This window comes from Bos grunniens, chromosome 1, assembly GCF_055505025.1.
Source record: "Bos grunniens cultivar Pamir isolate PY7600 chromosome 1, Bosgru_T2T1.0, whole genome shotgun sequence".
NCBI classification, from domain to species: domain Eukaryota; kingdom Metazoa; phylum Chordata; class Mammalia; order Artiodactyla; family Bovidae; genus Bos; species Bos grunniens.
Window position 1 is genome coordinate 3,926,798 of NC_141165.1, and position 25,959 is coordinate 3,952,756.

Consider the following 25,959-nt stretch of genomic DNA (forward strand, 5'->3'; position numbering starts at 1 on the left):
ACATCGTTGTGAAATTTCAGAACACCTAAGAAAAACAGCAATTAGATTGACAGCAGAGTTCTCTAGCAACAGAAACCAGAAGATAACAGAATAATATGTTCAGTATTCTGAGGAAAAAAGACAGCGGCTAACCTAGTATTACATATCCAGTAGAATTATCTTCAAGGAACAAGGGCAAAATCAACGAGTTTCAGGTGAAAAACTTGACTTTGCCACACATCACACTTATTAAAGGAAATTCTACAGAATTTACTTCAGGCAAAAGGAAAACCACCCAGAAGGAAGATCTGAGATATGCAAAGAAATGGTAATCAAAATATTTTTACACATCCAGATGGGTCTAAAAAAAGAATGATGTCTAATTTACAGAAGGAAAACAGGATAGAACTAAAGTAGGGATTAATAATAGCTTCTAAATTAGTAGGAGTGTGCCAAGTTAAAACATCCTAAGACCTTCGAATTATTCAAGAGGTGAGTAAAGATATTTAGTGGCTTGAGACTTTAAAACTTTTATAGCTTTGTTAAAAGCTATAAAACAGTAGAAAAATCACCTTACAATATACAAGGTGAATGACTCCAAATAGAGAAAAACACACATGCCCAAGTGCATGCACACACACACGCACACACACCCCAAAAGACATTTCTTTTGCAAGTTTCTGACATTTTAATCTTCATTGTCTGCCATTCTTATTCATGTTAGATAGTGTAATTTTTCATTCTGAGCTTAACTTTAAAGGGTTCTTTTATCCTGAGAATCCCTTTCACCCTTTTATGGAAGCATACTACAGGCTGGTTTTGTTTTTGCCAGGCATTCCAGTTGCACCTTGTCTGGGAACATTTTGCGGGGAGGAGGCAAAGGTTAAGAGGAATTAATTTGTAGGTTTTGAAATCCCAACACCAGCCCAAGTTCTATAAACTCCAAACTCATGAAATGCAGGCTTAGGATTTTTAAATTTCATCAGTTAAATTATTTTCATTTTCATCCAGAAAGAGGACAGCTGCTTGTCTCCTGGGTGTTTTCCATTTGCCGCAGTCTGCCCTGTTCCTGAGTTGATGTCTCTCATGGCCAACCGCCTTTTGCAGTGTAGTCAGTACCAGCGCCCACCCTGAGCCACTCCACACCCCGACCTCTGCCCCTGCACTTTCAGGCCTCAAGTTACAAAGACCAGTGTTCTGCCCACACCTAAGATGACACTGGCACCCCACTCCAGCACTCTTGCCTGGAAAATCCCATGGACAGAGGAGCCTGGTGGGCTGCAGTCCAAGGGGTCGCGAAGAGTGGGACACAACTGAGCGACTTCACTTTCACTTTTCACTTTCATGCACTGGAGAAGGAAATGGCAACCCACTCCAGTGTTCTTGCCTGGAGAATCCCAGGGACAGGGGAGCCTGGTGGGCTGCCGTCTACGGGGTCGCACAGAGTCGGACACGACTGAAGTGACTTAGCAGCAGCAGCAGCAGCAAGATGACACAGCTGTTCTCTCGTCCGCCTCTGACCTGGTTTCCAAGAATGCAGCGGTTTTTCAATTCCAAAACCAGTAAGGTTCAGGGCAAACCAGCAGATTAATCACTGTACACCCTAGCCCTCACACCCACAGTCAGAGAAGAATCAGTTCAACAACTCACTGCTCTGATTTTCAGTTTATTTTGATTTCTGGCATCTTGGTATTTGCCTTCATTTTTATAAGTTTAGCAGCACATTCAAAAGAAGGTTAATTATTATACATACTATCGAGTGATGTCAGGTGTCTGTGGTCAGTTTTCTGGTTCCTGAAAAAAATAACATTTTCTTGTTTCTCATCGGTTCAGAAGTGAAATCAGCGCAACAGTCACGGGTACTCCTTGTGGACACAGCGTGCTAGGGTAGTTTCCAAAGTTCTGTGCTTTGCTGCCCCAGCTGCCTTGCAGCTCACCCTTGCTCTCGGCCTTGTTTCTCTGACCTTGAGGTGGTTTTAGAACTCTCTAGGCAGGCCTTGCTTCTTTCAGTGATGCCTAGAAGAAAAATTCTCCCCCTCACAACGTAAACTCCCCAAACAAAGGAATGTTTGACTGTTTTGTTCCCTCCTACACCTTGGGTTTCTGGCAACCACAGGCCTTGATGACTGTTTCTTCAAAGAAGGAACATCTTGAACGCCAAGCTGGCCTGCCCTAGCTGGTGTTTCTTTCAATCCAACCCCATCTCCCTCAGAGTTGAAAGGAATTCGCCCAAGTTTTTGTACTTTTGACGCCTCCGTGCCTGTTCTCCATATCCATATTTCTATTTTCTATTTCTGTTGGCGTTTCCATCGATTTTGGTGGCGAGGGTAGGGGTGACCACGATCGGGCTAATCCTGTGCCTTCAGGATGCCATTTTGAAACTAGCGCCCGGACATATTCAAGTTTGTTTTTAACTTTAATGTATATGTGAGTATGCCTACTTATTTCAGGCGTGCCTCCACAGCACTTTTGGGGTAACACGCCTTTCGGTGGGTTGGCCAGCCCCCTCATCTGGGGCGGCGCTTGTGGGGGGGCGGGATGACCGCCCTCACGCGCCCCTTGCGTGACCCCAGCCTGCGCAGTCGTGCTGCGCGAGCCTCCCACCCACCCCTCGCCCCGCCCCCGCCCCCGCCGCCGGGGGGCGCCAGCGCGGCCGCCCATTGGCTGAGGCGCCTCCCGACGAGCCCCCCCCCCACCCCCCCCGCACCTTGCGCAGGAGCCACCTCCCCGCGCCCCGCTGGCCACGCCTCAGTCCGCCGGCGCCCCTCGGCATCGCCACCCGCCTCTGACTCTCTCCGTCGGGTCTGCTGCCGCTCCCTCTGCCCAGTCCGGCCGGGCAGCGGGCACGAGCAGACCCAACAGCAGCTCCAAGCGCGGTGCCCGAGGCCAGGCTCTGCTTCGTCCTCGAGCCCCTCTGAGTGAACACTGGCTGTCGCCATCATGGTGAGTGGAGGAGGCCCAGGGGGCTCCTTGGGGTGGCCAGGACGCTGAAGGGGGCCTGGGGCGGCACCCGGAGCGGGGCTGCCGGGCTCGCCTGTCCTAGGGGCCCAGCCTGAGGGCGGCCGAGGCGGCCTGGCACGGCCTCCGCGGCACCGAGGGCGGGCGGAGGGGATGAGGCCGGGCTGTCGGAGCCCTGGGGGCCGCCGCCCAGCACGTGCAGGGCTTGTGGCCTTCGGGCCGCAGGAGCTGGGGTGTGGCGGGGCGCCTGGCACTCGGCTGGTGGGGCGCCTGGCACTCGGCCGGCCGGGCTCCGGGCGGGCCCACGCCACCCCGGAAGGCTCATTTCCCGCGCTTACCGAGGTAGGCGGGCGGCCCAGCCTCCGCGAGATGGCGTCGGGCCTGGCGGCCCGTGAGGCGCACGCGGGCGGGACGCCGGCGGGCGGGGCCCCCACGGGCCGGGGCGGGGCCGGGGCGGGGGCCTGGGGGTGTGTCCCTGCGGGAGGGCGCGGGCGCCGCGGGGACCTCGTGCTTGTGCGGCGGCAGCAGCCGCGCCGACCTCGGGTGGGACGCCATCATCTCCTGACGAGGTCGGCGCTGCCCTCGCCTCGGAGCGGCCGCGGAGTGGGGAGCTCGAGGAATTTTTAACTTGGGAAATTCTTTTCCCTTAAAGAAACCAGAAACCTTCCAACAGAGCGTCCCTCCAGTATTAACGGGGTCTGTTGGGTGACATTTATGAGCGTTTTGTTAAATGCATTAGAGTTGATGCCACCTCGAGGAGCATCTCTTGAGAACAGTTTTGACCAACCATCAAGCTTCCGATGATGTATATAGCATTAAATACTGTAGTGTAGTATATCGCCTGTAGTGTAATAACCAGTATACACTATTTTTAGAAGTAAAGGGAGAAAATTTATATACAGTTTATTAGTGCACACAAAGTTTAAAGTAAAAGTTTACAAGTGTATGCCACTGCTGTTTGTAATAATTGTGTCTTGTACTTATCCACATCAGTAATTACTTAATAAGCTGAGTTACTGTGAATGTTTACAGTTTTGTCCTTTTTTTTTTTTTTTTTAAGAGGGCGGGGAGAGAAATGCATATGTTTATTGATTTTTTTCTTATATAAAACTAGCATATTAACTCATTAGAAAGTAATCAGTGTAAGGAAGTAGAGGTCCATCTTAAACTAGGTATGTAACCACTCTGAAGTTTTGATGTATGTCCTCCCAGATTACTTTCATGTATGTATTGCAAATAGGTGTATTTTATAAAAAGTGTACCATACTATGTAACAGTATATTACAACCTGTATTCTTCACTTAATATAGTGGGCCTTATTCCAAAGAGAAATTTAAAATAATTTTGAATACATAACTTCTTACTTTACCAAAAATTGTGTACTTATATATTACTATCACTTATTTTACCACATTCCCTTATAATGAGTAATTTGTGTGCATTAAAACAGTACAATAATGGGTGTCTTTGTGAAAATGTTTTGGCCTATTTATTCTATTAATAGCTTGAAATAAATTGCCAGGAGTAGAATGAATCCCTGGTTGAAAGGTTATACCCATATTATAACAATTTTGAACTATGATAATTTTTTCCTAGTAACTCTTGGTGAAGGATATACTAGTATATATTCCCACTAGTGGTGTGTAATATCACCCCCTTTCCACGCAGTGAAAGGTAGTATATGTTTTAAATTTGCCAGTCTAATTGGAAAATATTCCACTTGTGTTGATGTACTTTTTTTTTTTATCATTAGTGAAGTTAAAGTTTGTCATTAACGTTTTCCATTTCTCTTTTTTCTATTCTTGATCCACCTTTCTATTTGTATTTGTCTTTTCATGGTGATTTATAAGAACTCTATATTAATATTTACATTTGTCATATATAATGGAAAAAATTTATAGTGGTGATAAGGAGAGACCCTTATTTCTAGTTTCAGCATAAATTACTGTCATGTTTTACTTTGAACTTAATGATAATCTAGAATTAGATTGATAGAAAATAAAGTTCTTTCATTTTACTTTTCTTTAAATTAAGAAATACTGTATTTTATCAAATGATTTTTCTGTGGTGAATTATAGTAACAGATTTCCTAATAACCATACTTGAATTTACAATAAACTGTTCTTAACTGTGTATTTTTTGTATGCTGCTAGACTTTCCCATCTCTGTGTTGGGTGCAGGAGTGTACCATCTTAACCAGATTTTGGGATAGTAGTCATATCCCATTTTTTTCAAGACTAATGTGTATTTTTGTATTCTTGCCTTTTTCTTTCTTAGCTTTCCCAGGATTGTATGTTTATTGTTTGGATTCCACCTCCCCTCCCCTGAGAGTCTACTCTTGGATTTACATAAAAGGCTTTATTCTGATTTTCATGTACAGTTTCCTTAATAGAATTTCCTGTGGCTCAGACAGTAAAGCGTCTGTCTACAATGCGGGAGACCTGGGTTTGATCCCTGGGTTGGGAAGATCCCCTGGAGAAGGAAATGGCAATCCACTCCAGTACTATTGCCTGGAAAATCTCATGGACAGAGGAGCCTGGTAGGCTACAGTCCATGGGGTCTCAAAGAGTAGGACACTCACTCCATTTTTTTCTTTAATAACTACTTCCTTCTCTGGATGTAACACTGATGACTGCAAATTACAGACTTTTAGTCTGACCTAGTCAGTATACATAGATTTCAGTTTGCTTGCATGTAGACTTTAATAGTTGAATGAAATGTTGTCAAAGAGCTGACATCGCAGATGCTTTAGTGATGATAAGTTTTATTTCCAGTTTTTAGTTATCTTTGTCACTTGATCATTCAAATATAAAAGGGAATCCGTTACTGAAAATAGTAGTGATGAGAATTGTGTATATGATGGCCTCCAAGTTCACCCTTACTTAATATTCCAGAATTACTCATTTTAGAACCCATCAACTCACTTGAAGGTGTAGTTAAGAAAAATAATTACTTCTGTCATCTAATTTACATGTAATTTATTTTCTGCATGTTATTGATTAGTTATGATTAATTCTTTAACACCAAACTTTTAGCTTTAACCTAAAATAGCGTCACTAGCTCAGTGGACATGAGTTTGAGTAAAATTCAGGAGAAAGACACAGAAGCCTGGTGTGCTGCAGTCCATGGAGTAGCAAAGAATCAGACACAACTTAGCAGCTGAACAACAACAGGAATTCATTTGTAGAGTATTTTTGGCAATAGTTTAAAAGTACGCAAAGATTGTCTATTGGTTGTGGATTTGTATGCATAAGTTATGTGCTGCTAATGCTAAGTGGCTTCAGTTGTGTCCAACTCTTTGCAACCCAATGGACTGTGACCTGCCAGGTCCTCTGTCCATGGGATTTTCCAGGCAAGAATACTGGAGTAGGTTGCCATGCCCTACTCCAGGGGATCTTCCCCACCCAGGAATCAAACCCACGTCTCCTGCAGGCAGATTCTTGACCCACTGAGCCACCTAGGAAGCTCATATATAAGTTAATCATTGTATAGAAATATACACACAGGCAGTTTTAAAATCCCTGTTGCTTACGCCTCTTGAAAGGAGTACATTCCTTAGTTTAGCTTTGAGCGCCATCTGCTGGCTAAGGAATAGGATGGACAGAATGGTGCCTTCCTTAAGACTTGACCCTAGTGAAATCACTAGATGAATTTTATACTTAATATCATGTAGAAGGCAATGGCACCCCACTCCAGTACTCTTGCCTAGAAAAATCCTATGGATGGAGGAGCCTGGTAGGCTGCAGTCTATGACGTCGCTAAGAGTCAGAAACGACTGAGCGACTTCACTTTCCCTTTTCACTTTCATGCACTGGAGAGGGAAATGGCAACCCACTCCAGTGTTCTTGCCTGGAGAATCCCAGGGATGGGGGAGCCTGGTGGGCTGCCGTCTATGGGGTCACACAGAGTTGGACACGACTGAAGCGACTTAGCAGCAGCAGCATACTTAATATCACAACGTGTACAACCCAAATTTTTCTTTTTCTCAGATTACTGTTTTTCTGTCTCAAATATCCATATTACTTAAACAGAACATGAGATTAGAACTTTACTCTTCAATTCTGCCAACAATATCACAGGGTTTTTCAACTGACCCTATGCAGATTCGGGGCCAGATAATTCTTGGTTATGGGGGGTGGTGTTGGATTGTGTGTTGGATTGTAGGATGCTTATTATATCTCTGGTTTCTACCAACCAGATAACCAGGTTTGTTGTTGGTCAGTCACTAATCACTGTCTGACTCTTTGAGACGCTGTGGACTGCAGCTCACCGGGTTTCCCTGTCCTTCACCATTTCCCCAAGTTTGTTCAACTCATATCCATTGGGTCAAGGATGCGATCCAACCATCTCATACTCTATCGCTCCCTTCTCCTGGAGCCTTCAATCTTTCTCAGCATCAGGGTCTTTTTCAATGAGTCGGCTCTTCTCATCAGGTGGCCATAGTATTGGAGCTTCAGCATCAGTCCTTCCAATGAATATTCAGAACTGATTTCCTTTAGGAACAACTGGTTTGATCTCCTTGCTGTCCAAGGGACTCTCAAGAGTCTGCTCTAGCACCACAGTTCGAAAGCATCAATTCTTCTGCACTCAGCCTTCTTTATGGTCGAACTCTCACATCTGTACATGATTACTGGAAAAACCATAGCTTTGACTATACAGACCTTTGTTGGCAAAGTGATGTCTCTGCTTTTTAATATATTGTCTAGGTTTGTCATAGCTTTTCTTTGAAGGAGCAAGCAACCTTTAACTTCATGGCTGCATTCGCTGTCCACAGTGATTCTGGAGCCCAGGAGAATAAAGTCTGTCACTGTTTCCATTTTCCCCCATCTGTTTGCTGTGAAGTGATAGGACCAGATGCCATGATCTTAATTTTTGGAATGTTGAGTTTTAAGCCAACTTTTTCGCTCTCCTCTTTCACCTTCATCAAGAAGCTCTTTAGTGCCTCTTCATTTTCTGCCATTAGGGTGGTGTCATCTACATATCAGAGGGTGATATTTCTCCCAGTAGTCTTAATTGCAGTTTGTGATTCATCCAGCCCGGCATTTGGGATGATGTACTCTGTAAGCCACACTGGTGCCTTAGATGGTAAAGCGTCTACCCGCAATGCAGGAGACCTGGTTTCGATTCCTGGGTCGGGAAGATCCCCTGGAGAAGGAAATGGCAATCCACTCCAGCATTCTTGCCTGGAAAATCCCATGGACGGAGGAGCCCGATAGCCTACAGTCCATGGGGTTGCAAAGAGTCGGACACGACTGAGCAACTTCACTTTCACTTTCACTCTGTATAGAAGTTAAATAATTAGGGTTACAATATACAACCTTGCCATACTCCTTTCCCAATTTTGAACCAGTCCATTGTTCCATGTCCAGTTCTAACTGTTGCATCTTGACCTGCATACAGGTTTCTCAGGAAGCAGGTAAGGTGGTCTGGTATTCCTGTCTTTTGAAGGATTTTCCAGTTTATTGTAATCCACACAGTCAAAATCTTTAGCATAGTTTAATTGATGAATTAATTCATTAATGAAGCAGAAGTGGTTGTTTTTCTGGAATTCTCTTGCTTTCTCTATGAACCAGAAGATGTTAGCAGTTTGATCTCTGGTTCCTCTGCCTTTTCTAAATCCAGCTTGAACATCTGGAAATTCACGGTTCATGTTCTGTTGAAATCTAGTCTGAAGTATTTTTAGCATAATCTTCCTTATGTGAAATGAGCACAATTGTATGTTAGTTTGCACATTCTTTGGCATTGTCCATCTTTGGGATTGGAATGAAAACTGCCCTTCTCAAGTGCTGTGGCCACTTCTGAGTTTTCCAGATGGGCTGGCATACCGAGTGCAGCACTTACACAGCATCATCTAGGATTTGCAGTAGCTCGGCTGGAACTCCATCACCTCCACTAGCTTTGTTGCAGTAATGCCTCCTAAGGCCCACTTGACTTTACACTCCAAGATGTCTGGCCGTAGGTTAGTGACCACACCATCATGCTTCTCCAGATCATTAAGACTTTCTTTGTACAGTTCTTCTGTGTATTCTTGCCACCTCTTCTGAATCACTTCTGCTTCTGTTAGGTCCTTACTGTTTTTGCCCTTTATTGAGCCCATCTTTGCATGAAGTGTTCCCGTGGTATTTCTGATTTTCTTGAGGAGAGCTCTGGTCTTTCCCTTTCTGTTATTTTCCTTTACCAGGTACACCCCTCAACTGAGAAAACCAAAAGGTGCCCCCGGGTCACAGAATCTTCCCCAGGTTGAGAATCAATATGTTATCATAACCCTTTTTACTCCAGCACAGTTTTCTGCGTGAATACTGCACCTCTCAACTGAAATACGTCTATCCATTGTGGTTCACATACAGCTAATAATAGAAATAGTTTATCAAATAAAAAGGTATTGAAAATTCATTCACAAATGAAGGGGAAATTGAAGAGAAAGTCTGTAAGAATTTCAGAACTGCCTTGAGTGTTTGAATGTGAGTTAATTGAAAGAGATTGGTAAATTTTCTATCTTGGAAAGAAATCTAGTCGAATTTCTCTATAGTTCAAGGTATGTGACTTATGTAATATAGTCCCATTTAGAAAAAAGTTATAAAACATTTAAAAATGGAAAAGCTTTAAAATAGTTTTTGTTCTCTCTGACTTCATTGTCATGAAATATCACTGTAACATAGTTAAAGGAAAGAGTTAGGAGATGTTCAGATAGAAACACAAAGTATGTTAGAACATTAGCATGAGCATGAATTAATAGAGAAAAGCCCAAACACTCCAATTTGGTAATACAGCAATTTTTATTTCATCTCTATAGCAGTTTGTAGAAATCTTAAATTTATCATAATTTCTGGCATCTAACAAAATAGGAACTCTTAATTTCCATTATTGTAACTAATTTCTATAACATTCTGCTAATATTTTCAAAAGTATCTATCGGTTTCTTTTGTCCTTGTTCCTGTTTTCCTTCATAAGCTAAGGCATAATATCTTCATCTTTACCTTGCAGCCTTTTGTGCTTACTATTATTGTTATTCAGTCATTCAGTCCTGTCTGACTCTCTGTGACCACATGGACTGCAGCATGCCAGGCTTCCCTGTCCTTCACTGTCTCCCTGAGTTTGCTCAAACTCATGTCCATTGAATCGGTGATGCCATCCAACTATCTCATCCTCTGCCACCCTCTTCTCCTTTTGCCTTCAGTCTTTCCCAGGGTCAGGGTCTTTTCCAGTGAGTTGGCTCTTCACATCAGGGGGCAAGAGTTTTGTAGCTTCAGCCTCAGTCTTTCCAATGAATATTCAGGGTTGGTTTCCTTTAAGATTGACTGGTTAGATCTCCTTGCAGTCTAAGGGACTGTGAAGAGTCTTCCCCAGCACCACCATTCAGAAGCATCAGTTCGGCGCTCAGTGTTTTTTATGGTCCAGTTCTAACATCCATTCATGACTACTGGAAAAACCACAGCAGTGGACCTTTGTCGGCAGAGTGATGTCTCTGCTTTTTAATATGCTGTCTAGGTTTGTCATAGCTTTTCTTCCAAGGAGCAAGCGTCTTTAACTTCATGGTTGCAATTAGCGTCCACAGTGATTTTGGAGCCCAAGAAAATAAAGGCTGTTGCTGTTTCCATTTTTCCCTGTCAGTTTGCCATTAAATGATGTGACCAGATGCCAGGATTTTAGTTTTTAGAATGTTGAGTTTCGGGCTAGCTTTTTTACTCTCCTCTTTCACCTTCATCAAGAGGCTCTTTAGTTCCTCTTCACCTTCTTGGATTAGGGTGGTGTCATCTGCATATCTGAGGCTGGTGATATTTCTCCCAACAATCTTTGATTCCAGCTTGTGATTCATCCATCCCAGCATTTTGCATGATGTACTCTGCATAGAAGTTAAATGGGCAGGGTGACAATATACAGCCTTAAAAACAAATTATATTTCATAGCATCTATGATTTTAGCCTGTGAATCTAGTGATGACATCTGCTTTCCAAATTACAGTCTGCTGCAAATCCTGAGACTCCAAACTCAACCATCTCCAGAGAGGCCAGCACCCAGTCGTCTTCAGCTACCACCAGCCAAGGCTATGTTTTACCAGAAGGCAAAATCATGCCAAACACTGTTTTTGTCGGTGGAATTGATGTTAGGGTAATGTATTCATGTTTTCATTTATTGAAAGTATTTTGTGAATAGTGGGATTTGGGTAGTGTTGTAAACATCAGGAGAAGGAAATGGCAACCCACTCCAGTGTTCTTGCCTGGAGAATCCCAGGGACGGGGAAGCCTGGTGGGCTGCCGTCTATGGGGTCGCACAGAGTCGAACACGACTGAAGCGACTTAGCAGCAGTAAACATAAGACTTTTTTTTTTTTTTTTAAGTACTTCATGCAGGTTTGGAATTGTTTTTATGTATAACCTTTAAGGACTAAAAATATCTTTGATATAGATATGTAGTTTGGGGATGCTTGGAGGAGATATTTCGACATCACCAAAACTTCTTTATAGTATCATTGAAATTTTTGAATGTTGAATTTTTACTTTTAAAAATCAAATTCTTCTGCATAGATGGATGAAACAGAAATTAGAAGTTTCTTTGCTAGATATGGTTCAGTAAAAGAAGTGAAGATAATCACGGATCGAACTGGTGTGTCCAAAGGGTGAGTAAAACATATGTTCAATATAAATTATAATAAATACCTCAACTATATAGCATGTATAGAATTCCAGAAAAGAAAAATCGAAAACGGATTCTCACATTTGCATAAGAGAAATTTGTTGCTTTGTAACTTTCATGTAGAGGGTAAGTTTTGCTGCCAGCTCTTTTATTTAATCATTTGCCTAGTGTTTGTATTTAAATATTTCTTGTCTTCATTTCACATAAGAGGATTAGTCAGTTTTATCAAAGAATTGTTTTCTTCATACGTTTCACAGTATCTTAAATTTTAATGATTTTGCCATAGATAATAAGTTAAACTCAGATTCATAGGTATGAATTTTTTGTTAATTAAGTTCCTACATTGCCTTAATCTTTGTGAATTCTGACACAAATCTGTAGATCAGGGTAGGAAAGTAAAACAGTAGTATTTATAGAGAATCTACCATGTACATCTTATAGTTATTTATCTCAGTATATTTTTCATCCTTTATCATTATTTAGTCAGTTATAGAACACTAGTTTTAAACCATGTACTGATAAGGTGGTGATTTTATGCTTCATCTCTCTGACTTTCTAGCTATGGATTTGTTTCATTTTATAATGACGTGGATGTGCAGAAGATAGTAGAAGTAAGTAATCTTCTTTTGGAAAAAATCTCTCATGTTATGGATGTGGTGTTTAGTATTATTTGTGTCCTGAATATATACTCATTCTTTTATAAGATATAGAAATAAATATATTTCCTGTTTGAAACTCAGGCTTGGAATAATTTACATAACTTAATCAGAACCTCTGTATTTTTGATTGAACATCCAGCTTCATGAACTGGAGACAGGAATGATTAGAGACAGAGTGAAGGTTTTTTTTTTTTTAATCAAATTCCATAACTTCTCAAAATTTTATTAGAGTGAAGGTAAGTAAGGTGGTTTCATGCTGTAAGTTTTGATTTGGTATATTCTTAACACTGATCTTACCTGATACTAGTAATTTTAGAGAACTTGGGTATTAATCAAAGTCTTGGAAGTAAAGACTTGGACATTAATTCTAGTTTTGATACTGTTTTATTTTCAGTCACAGATAAATTTCCATGGTAAAAAGCTGAAACTGGGCCCTGCAATCAGGAAACAAAATTTGTGTGAGTAAAGAAATGAATTGTTCTTGTTGACACATGTGTGGCTTTTCAGAGAACTGAAAATAGGCTTTGTTTTCTTTTTATTCTTTAAAAAGGTGCTTATCATGTGCAGCCACGTCCTTTGGTTTTTAATCCTCCTCCTCCACCACAATTTCAGAGTGTCTGGAGTAATCCAAACGCTGAAACTTACATGCAGCCTCCAACCATGATAAACCCTATAACTCAGTATGTTCAGGTAAGAAGTACCTCCGCTCCTTTTTTTTATTTTTTTTGGTGTGTGTATTATACTAGAGATCTTATTATTGATGCGAGCACCTTAAAAAGTAAGCCCGTCTTAGTTCTTACCCTCTATGGAGTCATGTCAACGATTTCCATAGTAGGTGACAATACTGTGCTGTTTGAATCCTTCTAAATGATGGGACACTGTGTTAGAAATGTCATTCTTAGCGTTGCTTGTTCTTGTTATTGTTCAGTTGCTAAGTCCTGTCCAACTGTTTGCAACGCCATGGACTGCAGGATGTCACGCTTCCCTGTCCTTCACTATCTCCTGGAGTTTGCTCAAACGCACGTCCATTACTTCAGTGATACCATGCAACCATTTCATTCTCTGTTGTCCTCTTCTCCTCCCACCCTCAGTCTTTCCCAGCATCAGGGTCTTTTCCAGTGAGTTGGCTCTTTGCATCAGGTGGTCATATTGGAGCTTCAGCTTCAATATCACTCCTTCAATGAATAATCAGGGTTGATTTCCTGTAGGATTGACTGGTTTGATCTCCTTGCTGTCCAGGAGACTCTCAAGAGTCTTCTTCAGGACCACAGTTCGAAAGCATCGGTTCTTATGTGCTCACGCTTTATGGTCCAACTCTCACATCCATACATGACTACTGGAAAAACCATACCTTTGATTATACAGACCTTTGTCAGCAAAGTGATATCTCTGCTTTTTAATATGCTATCTAGGTTTGTCATAGTTTTTTTTTCCAAGGAGCAAGCGTCTTTTAATGTCATGGCTGCATTCACTGTCCACAGTGACTTTGGAACCCAAGAAAATAAAGTCTACCACTGTTTCCATTTTCTCCCGTCTATTTGCCGTTAAGTGATGGGACCAGATGTCAGAATCTTACTTTTTTGAGTGTTGAGTTTTAAGCCAGTTTTTCCACTTGCCTCTTTCACCTTCATCAGGGAGCTCTTTAGTTCTTCGCTTTCTGCCATTAAGATGGTATCATCTGCATATCTGAGGTTGGTGATAATTCTTCTGGCAATCTTGATTCTAGCTTGTGATTCATCCAGCCCAGCATTTAGGATGATGTACTCTGTGTAGAAGTTTATTTATCAGGGTTACCACGTACAGCCTTGCAATATGCCGTTCTCAATTTTGAACTAGTCCATTGTTCTATGTCTGGTTCTAACTGTTGCTTCTTGATCTGCATACAGGCTTCTCAGGAGGCAGATAAGGTGGTCTAGTATTCCCATGTCTTGAAGAATTTTCCTTAGTTTTTTGTGATCCACACTTTGAAAGGCTTTAGTATAGTCAATGGAGCAGAAGTAGTTGGTTTTCTGGAATTCTCTTGCTTTCTCTATGACCCAAAACATGTTAGCAGTTTGACCTCTGGTTCCTCTGCCTTTTCTAAATCTAGCTTGTACATCTGGAAGTTCTTGGTTGACATGCTGTTAAACCCTAACTTGAAGGCTTTTGAGCATTACCTTGTTAGCATGTGAAACAAGGTCAATTATATGGTAGTTCAAACATTATTTGGCATTGCCCTTCTTTGGGATTGAAATGGAAACTAACCTTTTCCAGTCCTGTGGCCACTGCTGAGCTTTCCAAATTTTCTGCTATGCTGAGTGCGACACTTTAACAGCATCATCTTTTAGGATTTGAAATAGCCCAGCTGGAAATCCCATCACCTCCACTAGCTTTGTTTGTAGTGATGCTTCCTAAGGTCCACTTGACTTCACACTCCAGGATGTCTGGCTCTAGGTGAGTGACCACATCACTGTGGTTATCTGGTTTGTTAAGGCCTTTGTTATACAGTTCTTCTGTGTATTCTTGCCACCTCTTCTGAATCTCTTCTACTTGTAGTGAGTCCTTGGCGTTTCTGTCCTTTATTTCGCCCATCTGCATGAAGTGTTCCCTTGGTGTTACTTCTTATCCTAAGCTTAAGTCTGCTTCTGTATAGTTGGTAAGTCTTTATCTGAGAACTGATCACTGTAGCCACATGGAATATATCTCCTTTCTATTTTTCCCCCAAATAACTCCTAAAATGCTTGAAAGTTTTCTTCATGTGTTTACCTGGTTTATTCTTTCCTAGGGTCAACTAGTCTTTATTTGCAATGATTTCCATGTGCCTCTTCATACAGATTGTTGATTTCTAGATGTATTGTGGTTCTAACATGGATAAATTTCTGACGATTTAATTATATTTGTAAGTTCTATGAGTTTCTGGCATATAATTTGTCTTGTCTTGATTTCTTTAATATTGAAATTTGGAATACTTGTCTCCTATTGATAATAAATAACATTTATTTTCTTCCTACTTCAGTTTACCTTCTTCGTTCAAAAGACATTTTATTCTTAGGAAAAGAAATAAAATAATAGTGAAAAGGCTCTGCAGTATCTCTCGTTTATTTGCATTTTTCATCTACCTGAAGTATAGAATATATCTTTTCTTACATTAAAAAAAAAACAGCTACAAGAAAAGCCCTGCTTGTTCGTAAAATTTACCATGAGGTATTATTACCTATTCTGGTATATTTTTGTATACTAGTACCTAGATATTTTCAGTCAATAAATATTTATTGAAATATTTTTTGAATATTTATTGAAAATATTTATTGAAATATCTCTTTTCCAGGTTGGGGTTGTACATTGCCCTTAGCTTTTAGAAGTAAAACACAGAAAGAGCCAAAATGTCTATGGGGCGTATTCCATGTTACCCCAAAATACTGTCAAAGGAATACAAAACTGCCTACGAATATCTTTACAAAACATAGCACACATGTATTCATTTAATGCTAACATGGAAATCTGTTCTAAGAGCTTCATCATGATTAAGAAAGAACTTCTGGGTGGGAATAAATATACAAAAAAGATGAACTTGGGCTTGCAAAATCAGTCACTGCCTTTATTTATCTCTTCCTTCTCCCAGCCCAAAGACTAACATTTGACAGAGAACACTTATTTCTTCATGAAAGCACTCACTCAGAATTTTGGATTGGATATAAAAAAATGAAGATTTCCTTATTTTCATGTTTTTATTGCATTGGGAATGATACTCCTTTCTGATTTTTAAAAATGTACGTTGTTCATTCATTCTTTCTGTAAACTTTGTTTGCAGGCTTATCCTCCTTATCCAAGTTCACCAGTTCAGGTTATCACTGGATATCAGCTGCCTGTTTATAATTATCAGGTAATTTAATAGGGATCAAAATTATTTACTTTGGAATATTATTTAGGCCTTTATGTAAATTTCCCTAATAGTTTGTCATTTAAAAGTAGTTGAGTGTGCCTAAAATTTAAGGAAAAACAGAATTAGTCTAAAATTAGGGCTTCTTTATTATTTAGAATAAGAATAATATTTTGACAGAAATGAGCTTAGCAAGCTTTCTCTTGTATTGTCTTACAAGTTTTGGTGTCCTCTTCTATATTTCAGCATGTAGTCTTCATTTGCTGTCTAATAGCTAAAACATACAGGCTGGATCTTATGAGTCTTTATAGAGGCATAGGTTGAGATAAAATGGTTACTCAGTTCTTAGATCATTGAATTGCAATTATGTTTGATAATGTTTATTTTAGCTGGCTACTAGAATTTCTGTCCATAGATAATGACCATATCTGTGACACTATGGTAATAAATTCAAAGAGCTACTGTCTCTTGAGTTTTCCTGAAAACCAACTCCAGAAAATTGAGAAAAAGATGAAGTTAATATATGAAAGTAACAATAAAATCATACATATCATAAAGTACTTATTGTCTTCAAGCTCAAGGAAACCAACACCAGTACTTCAGCATTGTCTATTTCAGATCCTTGTGACAGTGTAAAGGAATATTTAAGTAAGCGTTCTTTTCTTTCTTTTTTTTTTTTTAAGATGCCACCGCAGTGGCCTGCTGGGGAACAAAGGAGTTATGTTATTCCTCCGGTAAGGTGAAGTAGCCGAGCATGTACTTCCTGTTCTGTATTTTAAAAGTATTTTACTGTTACGTATTTCTTGACCCTTGCCATATCAAGTATGCCTGGAAATATTTTAAATGCCTTTTTACTTTATGTGTTACATTTCTTTGCAACTCAAGTGTATACACACACACACACACACACACACACACACACACACACTCCCATGGGAGAAACTGTGCTTTTTGTTTCTCAGATTATTTTGTCTGTACTTGAGCAATGGCCACCCTGCATACCCGGTGCTCAGAATATGTAACCAAGAAAGGTAGTACTAATACCTGTGCTATTCATAACTCCAAGGATTTATAATTAATATTGAATCTGCATCGAGTTTTCTAGCCAAAAAAAAATCTGTTGAGAGAAGCAAAAATGTTTTGCTCTCAACACTGTTACATAAGAAAATGAATAAAACAGAAGAGGAAGCTACCTCTAAAATATCTGAGCCTTTGTTACCTTCTGTCTTTTATCAGGATTGGATATTTGAAGGACATAATGTGAGCAAAAATCCTTAGGCATTGGGAAATTCCCTTCCCATATTATATGTTGAAGTTTCTTACAGAAATTCTCTAATTCTAATTATGTTGACATTTCAAAATATAAGATTCCCATATTGCATTTCAACTATTTAGTTTAAAATAGTTTCTGAAATAATGTAATTGAACCTCAGAACAATACACATTTAAACTTTCAGTGTGAGCTCACTATTTTGAAGACTATCTAATGTACATCTCTTTAATTACACTTTTATTCTTTTAAATGTAGGCTTATACAACCATTAACTACCACTGTAATGAAGTTGATACCGGAGCTGAAGTTTTGCCCAGTGAATGCTCAGTTCATGAAGCTACTCCATCCTCTGGAAATGGCCCACAAAAGGCAAACGTTGAATTTTGTTCATTAACGTTTGTTTCTATATGTGCTTTATTCAAGTTTTAATAATGGCTCTTTGAGAAACAGATATCTTTGCTCAAATTTAAATATAAAAAGCTTGAGTTACTGACTAAAAGCTTCACAATTTACGTAAAAGTTAATGAAATTCTAGGTACCTGCAAACCAGTTACTGATTTAGTTGTCCTTCCCTTTCTTCCATTTTCATTGGGTTTTTTTGGTTTGTTTTTTAACCATAGTTTAATAAATATTAACATGGTTTGACAGAGTCCAAAGGGTAGTTTTCCTCAAGAATCCTACTCTTCAAAAGAGGGATTAGTGTGGCTTCTGTCCGCCTGTTTTTCACCAGTGTAGACATTTGCTTAGATGAATCACATTGCACAGTTGTTCACGGCATTCTCACCACAGCATCACATCTAGTGGCAGTCCTCGAGAGTGCTGGGCTCACTAGTAATGGAAATACTTAAATAGAGGGATTTCTTTTTATCATTTTAGAGCAAATCCCTGTAATCTCTCATTCTTGAATTCTGTGTCTTTTGAATGGATGAGGATGTGAAAAGTAATTGATCTGACTGGAATATGCACAACACTGAACGATTCCCATAACAGTAAACAATTACCATTGGAGTATGTGTACTTCCTTCATGTATTTCTCAATGGAAAAATTTTTAAATTACTGAACTCTGCAGTGAAAATAATCCCAGATTTGTGATACAATTTAAATTTTTAAAAAACCACCAAAATAACTTACAGTTATATTATCAGAGTTTAACCTGAATAAATGTTTCTTGAAATGTTGAGGGCTCACTATTTCCAGTCTAACAGGAAAAATTAAAAAGACTTAAAAACAGCTATCTGAAGGCTTGACTAATTGAGCTTTCTAAACCAGTACTCTATCACTAAGTTTATGAAACAATTCTTAAATTTGGTATAAAAGTTACATACTATGTGACATGGTAAAAATGAAAAATTGGATGAGAATTCTTTAGAAATAAGTGTATGTATTCATTAAGATTTTTCAAAAAGCTTGTTACCAGTGAGTAAAAGAATGAATAGTCTTTACTGAAAACTTCTGTGTTTCAGAAATCTGTGGACAGAAGCATACAGACGGTGGTATCTTGTCTGTTTAATCCAGAGAATAGACTGAGAAACTCCGTTGTCACTCAAGATGACTACTTCAAGGTATGAAAAGAATTATATGTAGGATAAAAAGAACACTTGTCACCCATAAAGCATCTTTTTTTTTCCTGTGGTATACGTATGTGTATATATATATATATGTGTGTGTATATATATGTGTGTGTGTGTATATATATATATATTGAGCTTACATAGAGCATATAATTGAACTCTTAGCTTTTGACTGTAGCCTGAGAGCGAGTTTTAAGTAGCAGTGTATCTGCTTAAATCTTGGTATAGTGTAGGTTACCCTTAGGGAAGAAATCTTTAGCAGAAGCGTATGATTTAGGTACTAAACAGCAACAATAATACTGTAATTCAAAGGGTTCTCGAAAGTTGACCAAATAGGAAAAGAAAATTTTAGATACCAAAAACAGAACTTAGAGTATGTGGATCTTGGACTAAGGAGAAGAAGGAATTGAATACTCAGCTGATGCACTTGAACCTTTTGGTGGAAGACGTAAGTAAAGTAGTAAAAAGAGCTGAGTAGAAAGAAAGTTGATTCAGAGTTGGTACAGTGGAGAAGAATGTGGGTGTTAGAATTTAAGAATGGGTCTGCAGTTTCTGATCCTAGTGCTATCACCTTGGACAAATCACTTAGATCTTACTAAGGCTCTAGTTTTTACAAGTCTGAAATGAGTCTCTAAGATCCCTTTAGTTCTCAGTCTCTGAACATGGAAAGGAACTTGTCGCTTCACCAAAGGAAGAATATTGTGGTTAGTAAAGGGAAGTTTTTTGTTGTGTTTTTACAGCAGGCTTATTGAGATACAATTTTCATACCCTGCAATTCACCCATTTAAAGTGTGCAATTTAATATTTCATAGAATATGCACAGAGTTGTACAGTCATAACTGCAATAAATTTTAGAGTATTTTGATCACCTCCAAAATAACGCCCCCTACCCATTAGTCACTCTGTGTTCTCCCCAACTCTAGCCTTCAGTTCAGTTCGGTTGCTCGGTTGTGTCCGACTCTTTGCGACCCCATGAATTGCAGCACGCCAGGCCTCCCTGTCCATCACCAACTCCTGGAATTCACTCAAACTCCTGTCCATCGAGTCAGTGATGGCCATCCAGTCACCTCATCCTCTGTCATCCTCTTCTCCTCCTACCCCCAATCCCTCCCTCTTTAAGAATTTGCCTGTTGTGAGTGTTTCATGTCAATAGAATAATACATGTTACCTTTTGTGACTGACTTCTACCGACTGAAATGTTTTTGAGGCTCATCGATGTTACAGCATGTATTAGTACTTCGTTTTCTTTTTATTTATGGATCTACCAGTTTGTGTTTATCAATTCATCACTTGCTAGACATTTGGCTTATTTTCCACTTGGAGGCCCTGAAGAGTAATGGTATGAACATTTGTGTACTAATTTTTGTGTGGACATAGATTTTTATTTCTCTTGGGTATATACCTAAGAATGAAATTGCTGAGTCAAATAGTAACTATGTTTAACTTTCCAAGGAGCTGCCAGAATTTTTCCGAAATGCAGCATTTTACATTCAAAGGGAAATTTTAAACCATTGCTTTGTATTTTAAAACAGGGAAAGGCGAATAACTTTTTTCCACCAATGAATGGAAATAGGATAAAACTTAAAGCATTTTTAGAAGAAGTACTTGGGGCTTCCTTTAATACAAAAGACTAGAGCTGTAGCAGAATTAAGTTCTTAGCCATCTTCTCAATAGGGAGTAGACTTAGTCATTTAAAGTTGACTTTTGTTCTCTTGTTTTTCATTGTACATAGATAGTAAATTTAAAAGGAAAGAATTAGGGGCCTTGTGACAGCTTACTTTGCCCAAGGTTCTGAAGGTTAAACAGGCAGTACTAACGGATTTGTTTGTAAAGCAGAAACTCTTTACCCAGCGAGTCTTTACACTTGACTTTTTACCTGGTACTAAGCAAAGGCCTACCTTTGAACCTTGCAAAGTTTTCTGCTCCTCTGAGCAAAAAGTTGGAAGTTGTCTAGCATCTAGACCTGTTTATTTTGATTAGCTAAATGTTGTTATTGTTGTTTTAATTGAATTTAAATGTACTAAGGCAGGATATGGAGAAGGAAGTGGCAACCCACTCCAGTTATTCTTGGCTGGCAAATCCAATGGACAGAGGAGCCAGGTGGGCTACAGTCCATGATGTCGCAAAGAGTCGGACACAACTGAGCACTCACACAACACAGGATGTACCCTCTTTCCATGATAAATTCCACTCTTAATTCAAGCCCCTTCATAATCTTTCATACCCTGTCTGATTTTTTAAAATACTTGAGTTTGTGACCACTTTTCTGGACTTTAACCTAAATAGGATATTACCCTGTTAACACGTTACATAATTTCCAGAAGCTACCCTTTATATGATAGCGGAATTTAATTCCTAGGAAAAGGACACAATTAAGCCAAAAGCACAGAGAAGAAAATACTTTTATTATGTTATTACTGGTTCTCAAACTTCCCTGGTGGTTCAGACGGTAAAGCATCTGCCTACAATGTGGGAGACCTGGGTTCAATCCCTGGGTTGGGAAGATCTCCTGGAGAAGGGGATGGAATTAGAGATACCAAAGAACATTTCATGCAAAGATGGGCTCGATAAGGGACAGAAATGGTATGGACCTAATAGAAGCAGAAGATATTAAGAAGAGGTGGCAAGAATACACAGAACTGTACAAAAAAGATCTTCACAACCAAGATAATCACGATGGTGTGATCACTCACCTAGAGCCAGACATCCTGGAATGTGAAGTCAAGTGGGCCTTAGAAAGCATCACTACGAACAAAGCTAGTGGAGGTAATGGAATTCCAGTTGAGCTATTTCAAATCCTAAAAGATGATGCTGTAAAAGTGCTGCACTCAATATGCCAGCAAATTTGGAAAACTCAGCAGTGGCCACAGGGCTGGAAAAGATCAGTTTGCATTTCAATCCCAAAGAAAGGCAATGCCAAAGAATGCTCAAACTACTACACAATTGCACTCATCTCACACGCTAGTAAAGTAATACTAAAAATTCTCCAAGCCAGGCTTCAGCAATACGTGAACCATGAACTTCCAGATGTTCAAGCTGGATTTAGAAAAGGCAGAGGAACCAGAGATCAAATTGCCAGCATCTGCTGGATCATTGAAAAAGCAAGAGAGTTCCAGAAAAAAGATCTATTTCTGCTTTATTGACTATGCCAAAGCCTTTGACTGTGTGGATCACAATAAACTGTGGACAATTCTTCAAGAGATGGGAATACCAGACCACCTGATCTGCCTCTTGAGAAACCTATATGCAGGTCAGGAAGCAGCAGTTAGAACTGGACATAGAACTGGTTCCAAATAGGAAAAAGAGTACGTCAAGGCTGTATATTGTCACCCTGCTTATTTAACTTCTGTGCAGAGTACATCATGAGAAACGCTGGGCTGGAAGAAGCACAAGCTGGAATCAAGATTGCTGGGAGAAATATCAATAACCTCAGATATGCAGATGACACCACCCTTATGGCAGAAAGTGAAGAGGAACTTAAAAAGCCTCTTGATGAAAGAGTGAAAAAGTTGGCTTCAAGCTCAACATTCAGAAAACAAATATCATGGCATCTGGTCCCATCACTTCATGGGAAATAGATGGGGAAACAGTGGAAACAGTGTCAGACTGTTTTTTGGGGCTCCAAATTCACTGCGGACGGTGACTGCAGCCATGAAATTAAAAGACACTTATTCCTTGGAAGGAAAGTTACGACCAACCTAGATAGCATATTGAAAAGCAGAGACATTACTTTGCCAACAAAGGTCGGTCTAGTCAAGGCTATGGTTTTTCCAGTGCTCATATATGGATGTGAGAGTTGAACTATGAAGAAAGCTGAGCGCCGAAGAATTGATGCTTTTGAACTGTGATGTTGGAGAAGACTCTTGAGAGTCCCTTGGACTGCAAGAAGATCCAGCCAGCCCATTCTAAAGGAGATCAGTCTTGGGTGTTCATTGGAAGGGCTGATGCTAAAGCTGAAACTGCAATACTTTGGCTACCTCATGCGAAGAGTTGATTCATTGGAGAAGACCCTGATGCTGGGAGGGATTGTAGGCAGGAGGAGAAGGGGACAACAGAGGATGAAATGGCTGGATGGCATTACTGACTCGATGGACATAGGTTTGGGTGAACTCTGGGAGTTGGTGATGGACAGGGAGGCCTGGTGTGCTGCGGTTCATGGAGTCACAGAGTTGGACACGGCTGAGTGACTGAACTGAAACTGAACTGAACTGGTTCTCAGCTCCATCCTTCTACATTGTAAGGCCTCATTTCTTGTATCTGCACATCTGCTGGCAACAAAGTGAAAGGAAATTTTTGCATATACTTTAATTTTTCTATTCATTTCCTTAAAAATTACATATCTTCATTATAGCTTAAGGATATGCCTTTAAAGATGCCAAAACTTGTATCTTTTAACCTAAAAGCATAGGGTTTCAGATTGAAATGGAGTGCTGTTCTCAAACCATCATAAAGTCATGATTTCTGTTAGATGTATTTTAGTAAAAATAAGACTTTTAAAAATTTCATGTTTTTCACCAGCTGTCTTTGGGACATCAGTGCAGAATCATGAATTAATAAGAATCTACATATTAGAAAACTAGATTTCTAAGTCCTCTTTTTCTGAGTCACTGAGATTTTTTTGACTGAATTGCTGAATAAAACCGATCATTGGTACATTTGTCACATGAAAGTTCAGGAATGCTTTCACAAAAGGGTCACTTTTCTGTCATTGTTGTTTTAAATCTAAAAAAATGCTTTAAGTAATTTTCAAGTCTCTTAGGTCATAATGGTAATAGGAATTTTCAATGAAATTAAAATGGGTTATTTCTGTCTTTTCTAGGATAAAAGAGTTCATCACTTTAGAAGAAGTCGGGCAGTGCTTAAGTCTGTTTGATCCTCTCTGCTAACTTTCTAGTCTCATAGGAAGTCACAGGTTTTGAATAGTAAGAGACTGAAAGTTTTCCACTGTTATAGAAATTTAATTCTGAATTTTGATAAATCACACTCAGACTTTCTATATGTTATATTAGATTGCTTAGTTTTATTTTACATTGAAACTTTTTCATTAGACATTTACTTAGAAACTGGTTCTGTGTTGAATATATAGTTAAAAGTAAAAAAATAATTGAGACTGAAAAGAATAACTTTAAGATATATCTGTAAGGATTTTTACCTGACATTTTAAGAGTTTAAAAACAAATGCTGATTTTTTGGGAAAAAAAAATTGTTTTAGAAAACCTATTTTGAAAGGTCAGAATTTTGATAGTTTAAATACAAGCACTTCACTTCTCCAACAAGTACCTATGAACAGTACAGTATCTGCAATATTGTGCTTTTATGATTTGTCTAGAAATTTACCACAAAAGCAGAGTTTTTAAAACTGAATTTTTAATCAGTGAAACTCAATGTATAGTTAGCTTTATTGAAGTTTTCCTTATCTAAACCCAGTAAAACAGATTCTAAACAAACAGTCCAATCAGTGGGTCTTATGTTTGTTACTTCAAAATACTTTATCTTTTATCTAGAATCCACACATAGAGATATCTGATGGGATGGTAATTAGGATAACTAAAATTCTGGGCCAAATTTTTTTTTAAAAGAATCTAAAACAAACTTAACTTTTCTAGGTACATAAACTTCTTAGTTGAGTTACCATTCTTTTTTCTTTTACTTTTTTTTCCCCCTTGAAATGTTAAACTCAATGGCTGTATTTTAAATTGTGCAAAATATTGGTATTAAAGAAGGCTGAAACTTTGTCACTTAAAAGTTAATCAGAGTATCTGAAAGGAATTGTTTTTATAAGAAACATTAAAATATTAGCTATTTGTTAAAGAACAGATAGATTTTAATTTTTTTTTAGCCTGTTATTTTTCTTTCTTTTTTTTTTTTTTTAAGTAAAATATGTCCAGGAGAGTCAGAGTAGTTTTGATGTTTCTAAACCACAAAAGTTGTTTAGTAATAAGCATATCCCCAAAACACACTTGAGTTAGTTAACAATCCATTTTTAGATTAGGTGGCTCCTCCTCAGACATTGTAAATCGTGACAAGCACCTGGAGATCCAGAGCCCCTTTGCTGTACCCACAGTCTTGCTTCTCCAGTCTCCACTGTTCCTGCAGGTGCTCCTGGAACAGCGATGGAAAGGAAAGAAGGAGTAGTATAAGCAGTTTGAGGGTTAAGCCTTGGAAGGAAAGGGTAGCAGTGGGATAATCCCTTTCTAAGGGAATCACTTGTAGCAGTATCGTTTGACCTGCCATGGGTTTAGAGGAGCTTCCTGGCTTTTCTGTCTTGGGCCAGCCCCTTCATTAAAACACGGAAACTCCGTATAGCCCTGTCCTGACGAGGCTTCCGTGGGCCGTGCCATCAGTGCCCGTTGTCTTATCACTCCTAATAATTTTCGTTCTGAATCTGAAGGGAAGAATCTTTTAACTTAATGATACCCAAGAGGGCTTTTTTATGCCTCAGAATTTGAAAGTGCCCTGAAATTTGTTCTTTTTAAAATTCTCTGTACTTTTTTGTGTGTGTGCTATAACATTCTTACATGTATTCTGTGATTAAATCTCCAGATTACTAAAAATGATACCTAAATTCTAAAGAGCCAATTCTCATTATTCCAGTATGACCTTATTCCCTTAAGAAAAAGAATACATTTTGTCTGCTATTTTGTTGGACTGAAGTATTTAAAAGAGTACGGTAGAAAGAAGAGACAAAATCCTGAACCTTTCAAAATGGAAAATTAATTTTAAACTTAAAAATGTGTTCCTATTACCTATGCTGATACTGTCTTTGCATAAATGAATAAATAGAAATAAACATTTTTTTCAGAAGTGTTTTGACCTGCTTACTCATCTCATATTATCTTTAAAAAATGGTGAGGATTTGGGTGGGTAGTATGTGACAAGATTTAGTGAGATCCTTGAAATTCAGAAGTGTAAATATTGTTCAGTTTCTTAAATCTGTCCAAGTTAGTTTATAAGAGCACATTTTGGTACATTGTAGTTTTGTTGCTTTATCTTATGAAGCTGAGATATTTTCATGAGGAAATAATT

The 25,959-nt window shown here is 39.1% G+C and overlaps 1 protein-coding gene across 1 annotated transcript; it reads left to right on the forward strand.

The window, feature by feature from the left end:
- The first annotated feature begins 2,616 nt into the window (after window positions 1–2,616).
- On the forward strand, window positions 2,617–25,737 carry DAZL (deleted in azoospermia like). The gene is made up of 11 exons (XM_086390230.1): window positions 2,617–2,922; window positions 10,900–11,046; window positions 11,462–11,553; window positions 12,130–12,181; window positions 12,624–12,687; window positions 12,780–12,919; window positions 16,020–16,091; window positions 16,772–16,822; window positions 17,617–17,730; window positions 18,826–18,924; window positions 23,753–25,737. The coding sequence occupies exons 1-11, from the start codon at window positions 2,920–2,922 to the stop codon at window positions 23,804–23,806; spliced, it is 888 nt and encodes a 295-aa protein (XP_086246356.1). The 5' UTR covers window positions 2,617–2,919; the 3' UTR covers window positions 23,807–25,737.
- The last annotated feature ends 222 nt before the right edge of the window (window positions 25,738–25,959 follow it).

Coding starts and splice junctions, on each gene's coding strand:
- DAZL (XM_086390230.1), top strand. Junction 12,182..12,623: donor ATGTGCAGAAGATAGTAGAA/GTAAGTAATCTT, acceptor TTTTATTTTCAG/TCACAGATAAATTTCCATGG. Junction 16,823..17,616: donor GGAGTTATGTTATTCCTCCG/GTAAGGTGAAGT, acceptor TTTTAAATGTAG/GCTTATACAACCATTAACTA.